The sequence below is a fragment of the Lonchura striata genome, chromosome 3 (assembly GCF_050655825.1).
Source record: "Lonchura striata isolate lonStrDom1 chromosome 3, ASM5065582v1, whole genome shotgun sequence".
Lineage (NCBI taxonomy): Eukaryota > Metazoa > Chordata > Aves > Passeriformes > Estrildidae > Lonchura > Lonchura striata.
In genome coordinates, this window is record NC_140705.1 from 87,393,742 (window position 1) to 87,412,733 (window position 18,992).

An 18,992-nucleotide genomic window follows, 5' to 3' on the forward strand; every position below is an offset into this window, starting at 1 on the left:
TGTGACCAGCCTTGGTGTTTTAATCTCTATTTTCCACCAGTTATCACAGGGAGATTCTCACATTCTTTAACAGAAGATTCCTCTAGTTACACCATCAAAAAATAATGCTTCAAACTAGACAATGCATTAAAAATCCTTTTTGCTTTGCTTAATAGAATCACAGAATGGTTTGGGCTGGAAGGGACCTCAAAACTCATCCAATTTCAAACTGCTACCATGGGCAGGGACACTCCAGTAGACCAAGTTGCTCCAAGGCCGAGCCTAGATTTTTATAACTTGAAGGCAGTAAGTCAGTAAGAAAAAAGTGACATCACACAGGTAATACTGACTGTGTGTGTGAGCCTCATTTCCAGTGCTGACTTATTTTTCCTGGCTATATCCAAATTAGATGTCTTGTTTTGGACTTCTGCACTGACATGAGGAGTATGGTTTGAATGACAGTGCAATCGTGGATCTTGGTAATCCAAGGCTCCAAGCACCACACATCAACAGACTACCTGGAGCACACAGGGCTGACAGATTGAAATCCCTGACAAAGTTCTCGCCTTGACACCCAAACCACTTGACTCACCAGCCAGCGTCCGTTATTTGAGGGATGGTAAAAAGAAGCAATGCTATTGAACAAGCCAGACAAGTGCTTCTGCACCAGCTTACTTGGTCCACCCTGAAACAAATAAACCACAGGATTTTATCACACAGACCAAGACAAAATGAACAGGTAACAGCAGCACGAGCACAGAAGTGTTCTCCCCACAGTTAAGACTTCAAAGCAGCAAATCACATCGCACCCTCGACTCAGCACTACGAGCAAATTCTCTCCATCCCATCTGCCGAAGTTCACACTAAAACAGGTGCCTGTTCTTCTCCCAAATGCCACAGGCAGCAGCTGTGATACAAACCTTTCCAGCCCTATTCCACACTGACCGTGGAGCAATGGACTTGACAATATAATTTGGGAAAAAAAAGCCCAAAACCACACTTCTGCAGTGAGCTCAGCAGAACAAATATTCATCTTAAATACGTATTTAAATATTTGCATTAATTTTTGTTTCATTTTATGAAGTAGTTACTCACCATCATGGCTGTGATCCACATGACTGCATGTCCTACATCATAAGCATTTGTTAAGAATCTTGGAACAACAACCTGATTGCTTCCCACTGGCAAATTTAAACTCCTTAAAATCCTAGTAAAAATCTGACAGGAAGAAAAACATACATTGGCATAAATTAATTTTCTAATCCAAAGGTGTTTTAAAAAACCAAACCCACTAAACAAGGTAAGTAAGGCATATCATGAAAAGAGCACTGTTACCTTTGGTACATATGGATCCCAGTCTATGTACCCAATGTTGTCAGTGGCCAAGCGAGCAAAAAGATTGACTAGATGCTGAAAATAACCAGAAAAAAGGGAATATTCATTAGAATATATTGAGAATAAAAGATGCAAAGCCCTCCAGCTACTTCACATACACAAGATAAAAGCTACCCATGGCACTAAAAGCACTTGGGAAGGGAGATCTCATACCATCAGAACCACCAAGACGTGTTTCATTGGCCTAAAATAGCATTTATACAGAGACATGGAAGAAAATTCCACCAACTCATCCATCTAGCTTTTCCCAATACTTAGCTGTTCAGGACAATTAGTTCCTGTAGGATCCATCCTACTCAGTGTGTGCTGCTGGCTGACATATTTGTGTGCTTTGGTTTAAACCCATCAGTGGCTTGTAAAGGTCACAGGCATCAGCCATCAGCTGGGAGAGCAGTCTGTGACTGCCCATGAAGAATTAGACACTCCATCACCAGAAGACAGCCCCAGGAGTTGAAAAGGGAACTGGAAGATGTCCTCAGGAAAGACAGTTATCGAGACTGAGCCAAAAAAATAGATGAAGTCTCACTCTTGTATCCTGATGATGAAAAGCACATCACCCACCAACTCTGCTTTTAAGAGCTTCTCCAAATGAGGAAAGACCCACCAGGCTCTTGATGCTTCTATCAGTATTTTGAAGCAATGACAAAGCCAAAAGGAAGGGCCTTAAATAATCCTGCCTAATTCCAAGACAGCCCAGAGGAACAGGTCATTTCTCAGGCTAAAGGACAGGACAGCTTTGGGAAACCCACAAGCTCAATTTGGGACATCAGACACAGCCTGAAGACAAGGGTTACATTTTCTCTAATGATCTGTGTTTTTCATTCAGTATGAGGAAATACACATTGAAAAAAAATCCTTACTATGCACACAAGGAATTGATTCCACAGCTCCCCTTCAAATAGCAAGTCTAACTCCTGCCAAAGCAAGTTAAGGAAAAGCCTGCAGCATATAGAGGCTTAAACTGGATTGCAGAGTCAGAACCCATGTGCCTAATTATCTGCATCCCAACCTGATGGAATGAACCTGACTTTAGGAAATGGACATGACAGAAAAGCAAACGAGAAGTGAAAGCTTGGGGGAAACAAGCAAGCAAACTGTCAGAATACAGTGGAAGAGGGAAAAAAATATCAGAGAACTTGTGAAAGGGTGCTGATGATTATTTGTTACACAGTTTGACAGAAACAAACTAAATCATGATGTTCAAGTGCAGGCTGCCACAGTTCTGTCAGAAGGAATAGACAGAATTATGTTTTTTTTTAGGGGGGGAGAAAGCCATCAGAAAAGCACAAAAGTGAACACAGAATCTCAAAATCAGCTTTGGCATCACCAGTGTTTGAATCTGGACAACTACCAAGTGCTGGGTCCAAGGCTGCCTCCCTAGATTTGTGATGGAAGGCAGGAAGACCCACGAAATGTGCGACCACAGTGGTTTGGAAATCAGCTTTCTCCTCAGACACGGAGAAGTTCTCCTTGTGTATCCAGGCAGGAGATTAGTAAAAGGAGACAGATGGCCAATGAGCTTATGTTCATACTGAGCAGAGAAAGAAACTGGGGATAGGCCAAGTTTCACTGCAGCAAAGCCAAGGCACAGCTCAGCTGAAGCCAACAGCACTTGAACTGTTGCTGGGGCTGCCTCCAGACGGCGTTTTTCATTTCCCAAGTTTGGATCTCCTCACATGAGGCACGCAGCAGGGGCACACAGCTATATGGCAGACGAATACATGGCAGACTACTTGCCTTGAAAGATACAGCCCAAGAGAATTTTTGGCCAAGGGGTTATTTCATCTCAAAGACAACAGCAGCTCATTGCAGTGAAGGCAAAATATCACCACTCAAAATTAGAGACCGCCCAAGATGTATTAAAAGACAGAAGTGTAATTTCTAGAAATCACAACTGCACTTTGCATAATTTTAAGTATTAGCAGCAATCTAGAAAACACCAGCACTCCCAAGACTGGAATGAAAAGCTGCCTGAGCTGGCCATTAGACAATGTTCACCAAGCACAACTGCAGTCTTGTTTATTTAGATGGCAATTGCTTGCCAACAATAATGAAATTATTGTCCCTGCTTTCTTGTACTAGTCAAAGCAGAAGGGAGAAAATCCTTTAAATCACTGTTTGGCTTCAATTCCTTGCAAGCACATTATAGGAATATTTAAATGAGGATTTCTTCTAGTGTAGATGAAAAGCAAATACTTACTCCTTCCCACTGGGGAAGATTTTGAACCGACACCCAAAGGCCTATAAATTCATCAAACCAAAGCCTGAAAGAAAACAGAAGCAAAATAATTTTAACACTGAGAAAGCAGCTCCCTCACTGAATATTTTTTCCTCACTTTGAGAGTGGTTGCAGGAATTCACCTGTCCCTCAATTCTTCAGCAAGAACAGAGATCAACATAGACATGCCTTTATCAATTTGCTGCTCACAGCGTAGTCCCAAATCTGACTTTTAGTCCTTGCTTTTCTTCTTTATTTCTTCTCTGACTCTTTTGAGCCCCCTTCCACGCAACTGTCTCTCCAGGAGTTTCCTTATCTACCTCTGCTCTACCATCCCAACAGATAAAAACAAATTACACTTCATCTCCCTCTGCCTTGCACTGTGAAATTTGTCCCTTCTGATCAGTTGCCACAAGTGTCACTAGCTCCTTCTCTGAATTCACCTGAGGCCAAGGATGCAAACCCTCCATACCAGTCTCTGACTTAAATTCACCTTTACAAACTCCACTTAATTCAATTTAGTTTGATTTGCTGTGTGCTTTACTCAGTAGGGAAGAGGGACTAAGATTCCTGCAGGTTCCTTTTACTAAAAAGCAGGTTGACAGTATTGCTGTCTCGAACTGCCAAAAATGCTGCTGGTGTCCTGCCACCAGTGACTTCAAATCATCCTGTAAAAGATGATTCCTTGTATTTGGAACAGAACACTCTTCAGTGACACCTACTTGAAACCCTTGTGGTGAAGTTCAGGGGGAAGGGTGGTGGGCAGGAAGAGCTCAAAGTAGGTGATGGCCTTCTGCATGGTCACATCAAAGGGACACATCAAAGGCCTCCACTCATCCAGCATTTCCACAGTGGCATCTTCTGGGAAATACCTGGAAACAAGGAAACCATTGAAAACACACAGACTTGGCTTTATAGTTTGGCTCTTTTTAAGTGTGTTGAAAACCAGCTATTAATTTGTCATCAATGTTTGCTTTAGAGTAAAACCATGTGCCCAGGGGCCATAGGCAGGCAGCCCTCACCTCCAAAAACCTTCACAAAATACAGGTAAATCAAGGACACTGTGGTCCATCATTTTAAGACCACCAAATAAAGATTCTTATCTTGTTGAACCAGAGAAGAATCTGTGCAATGCAAAACCACTTCACTGTGAAGGCTGGTAGAAATCAAACAACCATTACTCACTTTTGATGCAACATAAAAAAAAAATATCACTTCAGGCACAAGGATCATTTATAGAAACATTACAGGAACACTGGTGATTTAATTTATTTTAAAACACACTAAGTATGGATGCAATGCAGTATTTAAAATGCATATTAGATAGATTTTTTTTTTTTACAACAGAATTATTGCAACCAAGGCTGTTAAAAAGGAAAAATAAACCCCAGAAAAGTCTCTACTCTCCATCCTAAATTTTTCAACAGCAGCTAAGCAATAACAGGTAGAGTGAAGTCTTTTAAACACTTTTCCCCTACTTCCTAAGTTAATATTAAAGATATTAAAAAAAAAAAAAAGAAAGAAAGAAACACTTACGGTCTGCAGCTCTTCACCAGTGTTTTCAGAACACTTTCTACAGAACTGAAATGAGAAGAGGAAATGTTAGGAATAATACATGACTAAATTTCAGTGACAGTATAAAATAAACAACCATTTGCTGACCTTTCCCTCCAGAGCTTAAGATAATGCTGATGCAATTAAATGTCTTCTTTGAACATGCATTAGTTACCTGCCTTCTCCACAGACCTAACTAGAATGATTAAAATTGCTCTGCTCAACTCCTGGTCCTACTTTTTATATACTACTCTGGTATTTCCTGCATTTAAGTGAAGAATTACTATCACTTCATGGAAGTGACATCCTGCATTTCGTCAATGAACAACCAGCAAAGTGACTTCTGGGGGAGATGAAAACATAGAAAAATGGGTTTGTGGAATTTCATGAATATTTGTAAGATAAATAAAGGCAACTTGTTGCTTGTAAGCTCCAAACACCATATTTGTCCTTCTCAAATATGGTTTTGGGCTTTGTCCAGTGGTTTTAAGAAGAAAGGAATTATCTGCAAATCAAGGGTTATTTCATTGGAGCCCCTCCCAAGTAACAGCTGGTTTTAAAAGTGCTTTCATCTGCAGCAAGAACACTTATTTGAGAAATCATTTCAATTCCTATTGTCACCTATTGTCACAGGATGCCATCAAACCTTTAAAAAGACTAATTCTCAGAATAAACTCAAAGAATGAAAGGGAGGGGGAGCAGAGAGTGATTAACCAATGCAAGCACAAAGGTAGTAAATTGTCACGTTCTTCAAACCTTCCATTTATTACACAACCACCTCAAGACTAACCTGCACTTTTACCCAAAAACAGTTCTCACAGAACAAGTTACTTTTCTAGAAACACAAATATTGCACTCCTTCATTCATCATCCGAAAGGAGTGCTAAAAAATGCTTTTTTGCTCAGAAAAAGATGATGCAAATCTATAATCTTTAGAATTTCACCAAGATCAAATTACTTTGAGACACACAAATACTTAGCATGCACTATTGCCTCTCCAGTCTTACATGAAGTAAATTGATCCCATACAGCTAGGAGAACTGAAAAATGAATAAACCACCAATTCCCTTCAACACTCAAGCCAGCAAAAGCCCATCCAGCCCTCAGAGAACTGCTTCAAACAGTGCCCTAGAAGATGCAAAATTATGTACATTTTATGCAACAGTAACAAAGGCAACTCAGGACCCCTCCCAGAAAGAAAATTTCAAGCTGACTGACTCTAAAATGTGAAGAAAGGCCAACCAGTCATTAAACAAAAATAAAACCAAACTCTGCAGAAAGCTCAGGAAGATCCTGGATTCAAGTGAATATTGTCCTTGAAGGAGTTAGAAAAAAGATAACAGTTGTTCCAAGAGCAGATAAATAAAGCATGAACCAGCACATTCCTTAAGAACATTAAAAATTTACATGATAAATGTTTGGGTGACAAAAACAAACAAGCTCTCCCCAGACTATCATTCCACTCAAGTCAGCTCTCACTAAGGAAAACCTGAAGGACAGGAATTTTAACAAACACTGAGGCCAGAGATCAACAAAGTTTTAAAATTAATGAGTTTTAAGTCAGATTTCAGTGTTTGTCAGTGTGATGGAGCAAAGGAGAAAGATTGGGATGTTCTCTCCTCTCTTTTGGTTACAAATTTAGCAAGCCAGAAAACAAAAACCAACAGCAAGACAATTTCGTACCCAAGGGCCTTCCATTCAAGACAGTTTTCAAGTACAGCCCAGCTACAAGAGACATCCTGGAACATTCCCATTAGGGGACTCTTAGGAAAGGACAGGACAATGCAGCTGGGGAGGTACATTAAAGAACACCCAACACCACTTGCAACACCTTTCACTGTTATCTTTTTTTGGCACTACAGGATTATTTTCTTCTTTTGGAAAAGGCATGATTTGCAAGTTGGTTTCTTTCCCCCCTTCATTTACACAGAGAAACATGTTTCAGTTAAAATTATTAACATGTAAACTGAGAGAAATGACAATTACATTATCAAAAAACAGTAAGGTAAATTTCAGTTTTTCAGAAGGTCTGAAGGTGAAGTCTAGTCCTAAAGTGGACACTCCACCACAGAGCTTAAATTAACACAATGGAAAGAGCAACCAGCTACAGTTTCACAAATTATTTTAGTGATCTCCTAACAAGAGTGAGCCATCTCTCACTGGATTAGTACAGCTAAGCCCTTGTTTCTAAAAAAAAAAACCCTAACAAAGCAAACCCCACTGCAATCCCACTGCCACTTCCACCAGTTTTCTGCATTTTTCATATACCAAAACTCCTCTTACTGTTTCCCTACAAAAATTCCCAGTGAACTCTTGACACAGAAGCTCTTCACAACCCCAAAGTTGTTGCTGGCTGGATTTTCCAGAAGCCATTACCTCATTGCTAAAGCGCTTTCCATGATTTCATTTGATTTAAGAGGAAGGTACCCTCAACTCTGTAACATGCACCTGCACCAATGGTGATTTCATCCATAATCACACACAACAATTGCTCCAATGGAAAACTTAGCCCTCATTTAAACCCCTGAAATATATTTGCTGGTTAAATTAGTTAGAACAGAGCCCTGGAGAGCCATTCCACACTCACTGCCTGTGTCCCCAGTTAGCAAGGTTGACATCCAGTGCGACATTCTCATAACCAGTGGTGTCAGATTAACATTGGCCTTCCAAATACAATTATTTATGCAGAGACTTCCACCTGTGTGACAGTGTTACAGTCCAACAGAACATGCAGAAGGGACACTGGCCAGAGCTCAACAGAAAAAAAAAAAGAATCCTTCTTACCACCTATGTAATACATTAAGCACAAATGTTTTAGGTGAAGACCAGCCTGGTCGATATGAACTGAATGTAAACAAAAATAAAATTCAATTAAAACAGGAGATAAATTAAACAGCTATAAATCAGCTTTTTAAACCTTGACTTCAACCAAAAAGGTACCTCTTGAAAAAGGATGAGCACTGTATGAGAAGGAATCGCACTGCATGGAGTGTCCAACATGTAATAAAGGTAATAAAATTGAATGCTTCAGTCAGATCATCACAACAGAAATCTTCCTTCCTTCTGAAACTCCTTTATCCTCCTGGCAAAGTTCCTTCCCCCTTACACAGTGAGCAGCCATGCAACACCACCCCCGCAGAGCAAGGCATGCAGGTACAAAAATGAAAAAATAAAATAAACCAAGGAAGGCTCTGCTCTTTCACTTTTCCTACAGTTATCGAAATAATTCAATTTAGCAAACTGATTTTTTTCAGATACACAGCCACAAGAGAAATTCAGCCTGAAATGCTCCACATATTTCCTCTTCATGTTCCTTATCAACAACAGGATCTTCCCCTCAGGAATCAGTGGCAGTGTTTCAGTTTCATTCAGAAAACTATTTTTTTTAAAGCAAATGAAGCACTTTCACCCGCATTTCTTGACATACAAGTTTCAATTCAGACAAAGATAAGGCATTATCCATGAGCTATCTAATTTGTAATTTATAGAGCAGGACCTTCTCTGACTGAGATAATTATGAAAATTTTAAGTCTGAAAATCTGACAGATGGAGAGGGATTGACAGCACAGAGAAAGCAAAGAAAACAAGTTTTCATTTTTAAAATCAGCAGAACATGTCTAAAATTCTCAGCTGGAGAAAGAAAATTATTTCACCCTATCATGGCATCACTTTGATAAATACCTGTATTTCCTATAGAAAATATTTCACTTTTCTTGGAGAGCAGACTCATTTATACCTGGATTCCAGATCCTGGGAATGATTACATGACAAATACTGACAGACAGTACTGCTTGTATCTTTTCCCCCACAACTTTACTGTTTTATAGAAGTGAACAGCATACATTTAACTTAGTACCTGTGCTGGTTTTGGCTGGAGTAAGTTAACTTCCTTCACGTTATTACCCATCTTTAGCTCAACCCACAGATTTTCTCACTTTTACCCTTCCAGTTCTCTCCCCAGTCCCACCAGGAAAGGCAGCATGCAAGGCTTCATTGTTAGCTGGGGTTAAACCACAACAATACTGTTAAATATTTCATACTAAATTTATTAAACTGTGGGTTATCACCCTAAAATCAGTTGAGCGAGACCTCTGTTGCAGTGTATTTAAAAATTAATCACATTCATAAAGAAAGAAAAAGCATGACAAACACAAAGCAGAAGGAGATACATGATTCAGTGCAGCTCTGCATGCAATTATTGAAAGGTGTCTTGTGAAAAAAGAAACAGAATATTTCCTATGTATCAAATTCCCGATATTAAAAGCACATTACAAAGTACTGTAAAGCAGGTACTAACGGTCTATCAAATGTTTTCAAATGTGAACTTACTTGGGAAACCAATTTAATCCCAGATGTTCTGTTTTGGAGTATAATATCCTTTCCAACATTTCATAGAGTGGTCGCCATGGTAACTCTAAATCATCCCTGGAAAGCAGTTCCTTTTTCCTAATAGGAAACAAAACACTAGGCAGTTTGGAATTAAAAACACTGACATGGACACGCAGCACATGGGAATACCCCCATCCCCGCTCCCAGTTTGGCACAAACTGCAGGAAGGCCAGGCAGTACCAGGCTGGCCACTGGCAGCCTTCAGCACAAGTGACACTGTCAAGATTTTCCCTGACTAAGTGAAATGAACATTATCAAGTCGTGAGCCAGTTTTCATCTTCTCTCTAGCTGAGATTCAGCCTTAATTCTTGGCTCTCTGAACTGTTTGGTTTTCCTGATATGGGGAAACCTGGCATTCTTCCACTTTCAGTCCCACTCCTAAAGCTTTGAAGGTGTTTGCACAAGAGAACCCTTTAACCACCAGCAGAGGTCAGGTAAGTGAAGTAACCAGTAAGAACTCTGTTACATGAAAGGTACAACATTGAGCAAGAGATCAACTGTTCTGACACAGAAGTTTCCACAGTCAGCAGAAATCTCTACTCACTTTAACAAGTTGATCAGCAGGCGTGCAAATCCTTGCATCATGCTGATCTCCAGCTTTGGAATTGTCACCAACTCGTACAATAGTTTGATAAACAGCACGTGATCCTCCTTGCTGAATTTTCTCCCATACAGTCGGATGTATCTGCAAACCAAACACAAGGGGAGTCAGCAATATTTTAAAACATCCAATTTATCCAAGACCTGAGCCAGAATCCCTCTGATTTGCTGTTTAGTGAAACAAAACTAAACCTGGTTCTCAAGCCCAACAACTAAGAACCCGAAGGTACACACCAAAGGAAGATTTACAACTGCAATTATAGGAAGAAAAAGAATGACCAAATAAAGTTTACAGACCTCTAAGATTCTACAAATACTGTAACCTCATGGACAGGACACAATCCAGAAGCTAAAAAAACAACCCAAAAAGTATCAAGACAAACCCAAATCCAACAGCTTCCAGCAAGGATGAACAACTGATTTAGACACTGAGCTTTGCCAGTGGTGTGTCTCACTGTCTTCACCAAGGGTAGATCCATCAGACTCATTCCAGAAGAAGTGTTTGCTGGTTTTAAGTTGAGATTGAAAAAAAGAAACATATTTCAAGTCTTGAAAGATATTCTGCACCAGAAAAACCTATATAAGGTCCTTTCAGAGCATTTTAGGTGTGGCACAGCTGTAAATTACAATTCACTGGGAGGCAACTTCCCTTTTTATTACTGCTCTGACTGTTCTTAAATATGCATAAGAAAGCTGCTTTCCACTTCCCTTTTCCTGTCAAATTCAAGGGGGGGATGTTTACTTTTGATGGGCAGTGTTTTTACAAATGTTCATTCCAACATCTTGTACTTACTTTTAACACAGAAGGAAACAAACAAAATACAGAATAACCCGCTTTTCCACCACAGGAACCTAAATAATCTGGATTGGCCAGAGACACTACCTACCTACAGAATTACACCACCAAGAGCTGAACACCAGCACTTTTCACATGCCTAAAAAAAACATGAAAAAGAATCCTCAGGGAAAGAAAAATGGGTGAAACACATATGATTTAAAAAAAAAAAAAATAAACTGCAGAAGCCTGTAAAATAAGTTTTAACTACAAAGAAACACAGAGATCAAATTTATCTGCCAGTATTGCTATATATAACTGAAAATAAAATGTTTGGCAGGTCTCCGTGACATTTGCTAACAACAGCTCTGCTACACAAAATGCTGTTTAATTAAGAAAGGAGTAAAGTACACAGAAACATGCGGAACACAAAGATGTCACTATACCCAAGCATCAGGACTTGATGCCAAATTGCTCCCATATTTTACAGCTTCTTTATGTAGGAGGGAGGCAGATCTGAAAGGGGTCAATTATTTGTATGAATCCAGATGAGCATTAAGGCAGTGTCAAAAAATAAATCCTTCTAGAATGGGGTGCTCAGCCTTTTGCTCAAGATTAAACAAGAAAAATTTTTCAGAGGGGAACTGCAAAATTTTCAGAATATCCCTTCAGAAGGGATGAAATATCACCATTATAAAAATAAAAGAATATAGGCAGAACTTAATAAGCCCTGAAGGGTGTTCAGGGGCTAATCAGACAGATAATGTTCATCATAGAAATGGTGTCTCTTCAGGATAATTGGGTTACTGGGGAAAAAAATAATTGCAGAACTAAATTATTACAAAATAAAAGATGAAACTTCTGAAAGCAGATAATACTACATTGAGATGATATGAGTTCTTAACCTGCAAAAAGGATAAAACTATTGTCCTTCACTGTTCAGCTATAAGGAAAAAAAGTCAAAAATCCAACAATTAAAACACACCCACATAATATGAAAAACATTATTAAGGCATGAAAATTCTGTTTCAAACTCCAGCCTTTCTGTACAGAGTACAGGGTTTCTGGAGATTAAAAAAAAAAAAACCAAAAAAAAAACCCCAACACCATAAAGCAAATTCCTTAGTCTCAGAGTGCTGGGAATCCAATCTCTCCCTCCAAAAACACAATAGGCCTATTTTTAGGAAGTGTACTATCATATCATGTGGCCACCCTAAACTGCCCTAGAAAGTTGGCTGCTCTGCTACAGTTAAAAATTACCTCTCCTTCAGAAGCTGAACAGCCCATTCCCCTAAATTCCTGGCCCTCCATCTGCATTTCCTAGCACACAAAACAGGATCATGACTGGTTTAAAGCTCAGTTTTTGACAAATGATGTGAAAAGCAATGAATCATACTCAGCAGGACTGCTTAAATCACATGTACATGTACACAGCACACACATCCCTCACACAGCCAAAGAAAGCTTCTGTTTCCCTGATAAAGATGAGAGAAAGATGTCAAACAAGACTTCTAGGCTATGGCGATTAAAATACTTGGCAAGGTCCCATGGAGACATTCATCCTCACTGTAACTTTGTGTTCTGTCATTCCCCTTCCAAACAGTTCAGCTGCATTTTTTCCACACCTTACAGCAAGACAGTTGAATGTCACTTTATAAGTCTACACCTGACAAGCACATAAAATAACACCATCAGGGACACAATTGAGTCCTTCATCTTCCCACACCCCTGACCGCTGGAGGAGAAAGCATAGAAAGGTATTTGTGTGTTTGCCTGGCTGCAGAGTTAACTCTATGGACAGTAACCATGAAATGTCCATATTATATTAATATGTTCACTTATTGACTATGTTTAGTGTTTTTTTTTTAATTTTTAGAACAATCAGTGAATCATGAAAGAGGGGGAAGTTGAGACAACGTATACTGCTGACATAAAGACCATAAAAAATTATGGAGCAAGACCAGTTAAGCAAATTATTTTGATGTAACCTGCTTTCCCCACACACACTGTGGCAAGCTGAAATTCACTCTTCTGCTTTCACAACTGGCTAGCATTTTACAAGCTTTTACCAGACAAAGCTGGAGGAATCTTGGAGCAATTATTAGAGATTTAACTGCCAGTCTTTGGGGCAAGTTTTACTTGCTTCAGAAGCCTCATCAAATCATAAGTTACTTTCCTAAAAGGAGAGAAAGTTCTCTCACCACAGTCCACACACACATCCCAAAAGAACCAGGTGTCACCACTGAAAATGACCCATAAAAGAATTATTCAAATCAGCTTACAGACATTATGTCTGATAAACTCCTATTCTGCCTCTTTTCTGTTCTCCCTCCCTACTCAGTTAGTGACATCAGACAGCTGAAACAGCTGGTCTGAAGATAAATATGTCCAAGTCATGGTTCCAGCTGTGGGGGGTATAAAAACTACATGATTCAGCTGTCACCATGAAAGACTACTCAATTTTTTATTTCAATAAAAGATCTGAGTTTCACTTTCATTCTCTCCTGAGGCACAGAGTTGTAAAAAGCTGAGGAGGTTAAACTATGCAGGTATATAATCTGCATGCCATGTTTGCTTTGCTCATTTGCATATAAACATACCTGCATTAACATTTGTATCTGTACAATAAATAAATACGCAAATTGTTACACAGAATACTGCAAGAATTCTGGCCTTTGCAATTCAGACATTAGCAACAAATGTAAGCAGTCATTATGAAGATTCTGAGCATTTTCTTTTAATTAATTATAGCTTTTTTCAGGAGAGAAAAAAGAGAGCAAGTCACTTTGGAGATGAGTCGCTGACTATCGAGAGACAGTAAAAATTGGATTCTATTGTCATGAACACCACAAGGCTGGAAGTGTTTTAGCTATTCCTGAACTTCTGCTACTGTATTTCACAGAATGACAGAATGGTTTAGGTGGGAAGGGACCTTAAAGCCCATCCAGTGCCACACCCTACAATGGGTAAGGGACAACTTCCACTATCCCAGGGTGCTCCAAGCCCCATCTGGCCTGGTCTTGTACACTTCAAGGGATCCAGGGGCAGCCACAATTTCTCTGCACAGCTTGTGCCTCCTCACCCTCACAGGGAAGAATTCCTTGCCAATATCCCATCTAACCCTGCCCTCCGGCTGTTTGAAGCCATTCCCCCTTGCCCTGGCACTCCACGCCTGTACAAATAGTACCTCTCCATGTTTTTGTTTGCTCCCTTCAGGTACTGGAAGGCCACAATTAGATTGTCCCAGGCCTTCCCTTTTCCAGGCTGAACAATCTGGATTCTCTCAGCCTTTTATCCCTATAAGTACTTTGTCAAGTCAAACAGAGCAGCAGCACATCTCTCACATTAACTACACCAGCTTATTTTTTTTACACCAAGCCCACTGTTTCCTCCCCTGCCCACACCAAACACACTCAGAGCCTCCCTTTATCTAAAATGCCACAAAGAAAAATCTTGGTACTAACAGGCATCAGACAAGCTGCAAACACTCACAATGAATTCAAACTTCAATCAAACTTCAAAGTGTAGGTGGAAAACCACAAATTGGAGCCTGCTGACCTTTCTGTGATTCATAAAGCAGCACAGCAGTAGGCCAAATTCACTGCCCTGGAGCCTGAAGTGGTAACAGCAATTGCCATTTACAGAGTGAGTAACAGGGTGATTCTAAGGCACATTTAGAATGAATTTCTGTGTCTATTCAGCCTGTTTAGCTAAAGCTCATTTTTCTCACAGCAGGGACTCCTAAGTTTATTTCAACTCGATGGGAAAGGGAAGTTCCACCACAGGTATAGACAACAGGTACCATCAAAACCAGTATGAGTAGGCAGATAGCTAGGGGGTGGGAAGGGAAGCTGTGTTGAACTGGCTCCAAGCAGGTTCAAACTGTCACATAACACAAACATGTGAGTCATTTTGCAACCACCACTGTAATTCTATCTAAGACTGCCTCTTGGGAAACAGAAAGACGCTTACATTCCAATATAGTTGAATTTAGCAGGCTTTAACTAACAAATGTCTATTAAATTCTCAAATGATATTATAAAAAATTACTTATGTAAGGAGAGAAGTTTTAAGTAAGTGTTTCAAAACGGTTCAAGCACATGTACTTTGTTGTTTCTGGCACACAGGAAACGCTGTTTGTGAAAGCACACACAGCATCAGCAACAAATGTGATAAACATCCACAGAATTTACTGATTGCAGCTACAGGACTCGCTGTCATGTGATGCCATACACAGTGCCAGAGTGTCCCGAATAAAATAGGGTCAAGTGTACTTCGTAAAATTCACGAGAAGAAACCTATGTCGTACTCGGTGCTATCTATGAAAGCACCGTGGGTTCATCAGTATAAGAACAACCTTGCCAGCACACACAGCACGGCCAACATCAGCACAAACCACCCCACGCCAGAGTTCAGCCAAGATATCAAGGGCACCAGCGGTGTTTACCCAGCATTAAGCCACAGTTTAATCCTGCCAGCACTGACCCAACAAACGGCCTGTCTTGAGAAAGACGCCGTGTCCCTATAGCAGAAGTTACACGGCGATTTTATCAACTACAACTTGCTTAAGAAGGGGAGAGGTGAAACAGGTGGCCATACAGGCATTAAAAATACACACGTATTAAAAACAAAAGCACGAGCTAAACGCACAAGCGCTTAAGTCGTAGAATTCGGAAGTTTCAGAGGCGGCAGGCGAGCTCTTGCGGCCGGAGCCACCTTTGTCCCCGTTTCCGAGGTGGCAGTGCTGGCCCTGTGTCAGGCAGGCACGGGGCAGCGGCCGCAGCGGGGCCCGGCCGGGTGCCGGCGGTTCCGTTATGCGGGAGGCGCTCCCGGCGAGCCGGGCACGGCTCGGCCGGGCTCGGCAAGGCAAGGGACGGGACTGACGCGCCGCTCGCAGCCCGAGGCCCCGCTCCCCGTCCCGCCCCGGCACTCACGTCGAGAGCTTCCTGGTCCAGAAGAGCCCGCCGGGCCAGAGCTCCTGCAGCTGCACGGCGCGGGCCAGGTTGCCCTTGATGTGCTCCAGGAAGCGGGCGGCCTCTGCCTCCAGGCGCTCGCCATAGGGCAGCAGCTTGTTGTAGACGATCTCCTTCTGCGCCGGCCGGGCCATGTCGGCGCTGGCCGAGGAGGGCCGGTGACCGCGGCCGCCGCGCCCCGCCCGCCCCGCTCGGCTCTGCGCCGCTCACTTCCGGCGGAAGGCGGGCCCGGGGCGGCTCCGGGCGCTCCGCGGGCGCGGGGCCGGGCCGGGGGCGCGGGGCCGGGGCTGGGCCGGGGCGGTGCTTTGCGCACCGCCGCGGGGAGGGGCGGAAAGGTCACGGTGCCCGCCCGAGTTCAGGGGCCGCGCTCTGCGCCTTTGCGGTTTGCTGAAAAGCTCTTCTCCTCAAGCTGCCGCCACCTGGACGCGTAATTCGGAGTGAAAACATTCACCCGCCGGCTGCTCTCATCGGGAGGGAGTCAAGCATTGGTTCTCGCTCAAAAACACTCGGGGTGAGGTGGGGATGGGGCGGGCGCTGGAGGTAACGGGGCAGTGCCCATCCCTGGAGAGGTGCAGGGACAGACCGGACACTCAGTGCCGGGGTCTGTCCGGCCATAGGCTGGACTCGACTGTCATCTCCGAGGTCTTTGCCAGCCTAATTGATTCGGTAGTGCTGTAATTAGCCCCGGAGTTTAATAGCAGATTGCGCGGCTGCCTAAGAGGCTTATTTGAAATAACGCTAGTCAGGAGCGAAGAGCTCGCCCGCGGGCCGTGGGTGTGGGATAAACTGCTGAGGGATATGTGATAACAGCACTGATAGCTGTTATCTCCAGCTGTCCTAATATAATTGAATTTCCCCTCAAGAGTTACATCGTGGCCATACAACAGCTGCAAACTGATTAGATTTAGAGCTACTGACGAGGGCAAATCCTGTTTTCTATCTTTATGCTCAAACTAGCTCTGGTTAAAATGAAAAAAAAAAAAAAAGAGATGCTAACTAAATTCTGGAACATGACAGGGAGAGGAGAAACGCCACAGGAAACCTAAGTATGACAGGCAAGGGCATCATGGCATCTTCCTGACGAATGCATTTACATAATTTACTTTCCTCATCCTAGACTAGTATTTTTAATAAAGGGAGCGCCAGGATTTTGTTTAGTGTCCCATTCTTCTGAAATTCCTAGAAAATTTTGTATCACATGATCTCGTGGATCACATGCACAACTTTTACGTTATTTCGAAATAGCTGAACTTCACTAAATTTGTTGCCATCTTTCAAAGGGACTTTACGCTTGTGTTGCCTTATAACTGCATGAGGCAAAACAATTCATAGATGAATCTCTGCCCTTTCTGGCTTGAATTAAAAATGAAAACTTGATCATGGTCAGCCTTCTATGGGGATAAAGTATATCTTGATTTAGCATTTTTCTGGTGAAAACAGAAATAAACCATATGAAATTAATAGTTTTATCAGCAATTCAGTCAAGGATAAATTGGCCCAAGAACTGTAATTAAAAAACAATATCTATAGTTAATGAAAAGGGTAAGTGAAAATATGTGTGCATTGAAATTGAAAAGTCTAAAATTACTTTCTGTCACTTAGAGGCAATTCTTGATACTCACAATGGTGTTTTGTTCAGACATTTCCAATGTGGGAAAGTGTTTGTCAAATTTGAAGCATGCAGTTTGTTTGGATTTGGAGGGAGAAAAATTCAAAATTCTAGCCCAGTTTTATAAAATTGGAAGTTGGCAGATACATCAGGAGCATCCCAGCTGCATTCTTTGCTTTGTAGCCATGTTGTAAAAATTACTCCTGCACTTTCTAACCCAAGTTAAAACTAAGTCTTGATTTTTCAGGCATTTTGGAATATTTGGCATGTGAATTAACGCCTCTGACCTCAGGGAGCCTGTTCTGTCCAAGCCAACAAGCTGCTTTCTCAGCTGTGGCCTCAGACACATGAATGCCTTCCACCAGGATTAAACACTCCTTTTTGGGGAAAAACATGCCAAGTTATGCCATCAGCACCTCTGACAGCCATCCTACTAACTAATCTGATCTCTTCGTTCCCGTTTTCAGAGTCTGAAACAAGGGGAGAGGAGATTCTTCTCCATTAGTAATAACAGTAGTAAGCATACTTGTAGTACTTGCTTTTTGAATGTATTTTCTGCATGTTGATTCATTTACTAATTAAATGTAGTAATTATTAAAAAAACCTAATCCTTTCCCCTCCCTGCTATGCCACCATTCTGCTCTTTAAAAAGAGAAAAAAAAAGAGATACATTTTGCCAAGTGAGTCAAAAATAAATGTGTTGTTCAAGTTTGCAATATGTTTTGGCTGCAGCAGTGTGTGAAAGCACATTTGGTTCCCGAATCAGCTGATGAAGGACGGGGCTTTCATAACACAGGACCCGTCTGTGCCACTTCACATCAACAGCTTCTTCCTCTTTTATTAAGTAGGAGGAATATGAATTACCAGCAACCCAAATATGGCAGCCACCTGTTGGTTTTGGCATTGCCTCCTGAGAGCTGATAAATCCAAGTGGAGTAGTTGTGAGAAAAACAAAATCATCCCATTCATGAGAAACTTCCAGTGCTGACAGTGGCATGGGTCACGCTGGCGGTTGTCCACATGTTCCCTTGTTGGGTGATGCTTGAGGGCAGCCAGCACCAGCACTGGCACAGGGATTTGGGAATCTTGTCACTCAGCCTTGCTTCCTGCTGCCTCACCTCTCCAGGGACTACTTAGCACAGATGTTTTCCTTAGTGACCCATCTGTCCTTTTCCACCCAAGTTGGATACTTTTTCAGTGACAGATTTCTACCCATTTTTCAGTGCCCAAGGCCCTTCCAATACCTGAAGGGAACCTACAAGAAAAATGGAGAGGGACATTTCACAAGGACCTGGAGTGACAGGACAAGGGGAGATGGCTTCAAACTGAAAGAGAATAGGTTTAGATGAGATATACACAAGAAATTCTTCTCTGTGAGGATGGGGAGGCCCTAGCATAGGGAAGCTGTGGCTTCTCCATCCCTGGAAGTATCCAAGGCCAGGCTGGACAGGGTTGGAGCAACCTGGGATGGTGGAAGGTGTCCCTAGCCATGGCAGGGGG

At 41.8% G+C, this 18,992-nt stretch overlaps 1 protein-coding gene and 1 long non-coding RNA gene across 3 annotated transcripts in view; one reads left to right on the forward strand and one right to left on the reverse strand.

Moving 5' to 3' along the window:
- Nucleotides 1-16,095, reverse strand: part of PSME4 (proteasome activator subunit 4) — a 43,698-nt gene extending 27,603 nt beyond the window's left edge. Inside the window, exons 1-10 of one of the 2 annotated variants that reach the window (XM_085575736.1) lie at nucleotides 15,845-15,937; nucleotides 11,023-11,070; nucleotides 10,080-10,220; nucleotides 9,476-9,592; nucleotides 5,129-5,173; nucleotides 4,315-4,464; nucleotides 3,575-3,638; nucleotides 1,315-1,389; nucleotides 1,075-1,197; nucleotides 572-664 (exon numbers count right to left, since the gene is read on the reverse strand). In XM_085575736.1, coding sequence (XP_085431862.1) covers nucleotides 572-664; nucleotides 1,075-1,197; nucleotides 1,315-1,389; nucleotides 3,575-3,638; nucleotides 4,315-4,464; nucleotides 5,129-5,173; nucleotides 9,476-9,592; nucleotides 10,080-10,120 — 708 coding nt within the window. In that variant the 5' untranslated portion in view covers nucleotides 10,121-10,220; nucleotides 11,023-11,070; nucleotides 15,845-15,937. Of the gene's footprint in view, nucleotides 1-571; nucleotides 665-1,074; nucleotides 1,198-1,314; nucleotides 1,390-3,574; nucleotides 3,639-4,314; nucleotides 4,465-5,128; nucleotides 5,174-9,475; nucleotides 9,593-10,079; nucleotides 10,221-11,022; nucleotides 11,071-15,844 lie in introns of both variants that reach the window. The other variant, XM_021537670.4, reaches the window with a different exon arrangement.
- A 60-nt stretch (nucleotides 16,096-16,155) lies between these two features.
- On the forward strand, nucleotides 16,156-18,208 carry LOC110474311 (uncharacterized). The gene is made up of 2 exons (XR_002466060.3): nucleotides 16,156-16,394; nucleotides 17,740-18,208. It is a non-coding gene; the product is annotated as an uncharacterized LOC110474311 (long non-coding RNA).
- The last annotated feature ends 784 nt before the right edge of the window (nucleotides 18,209-18,992 follow it).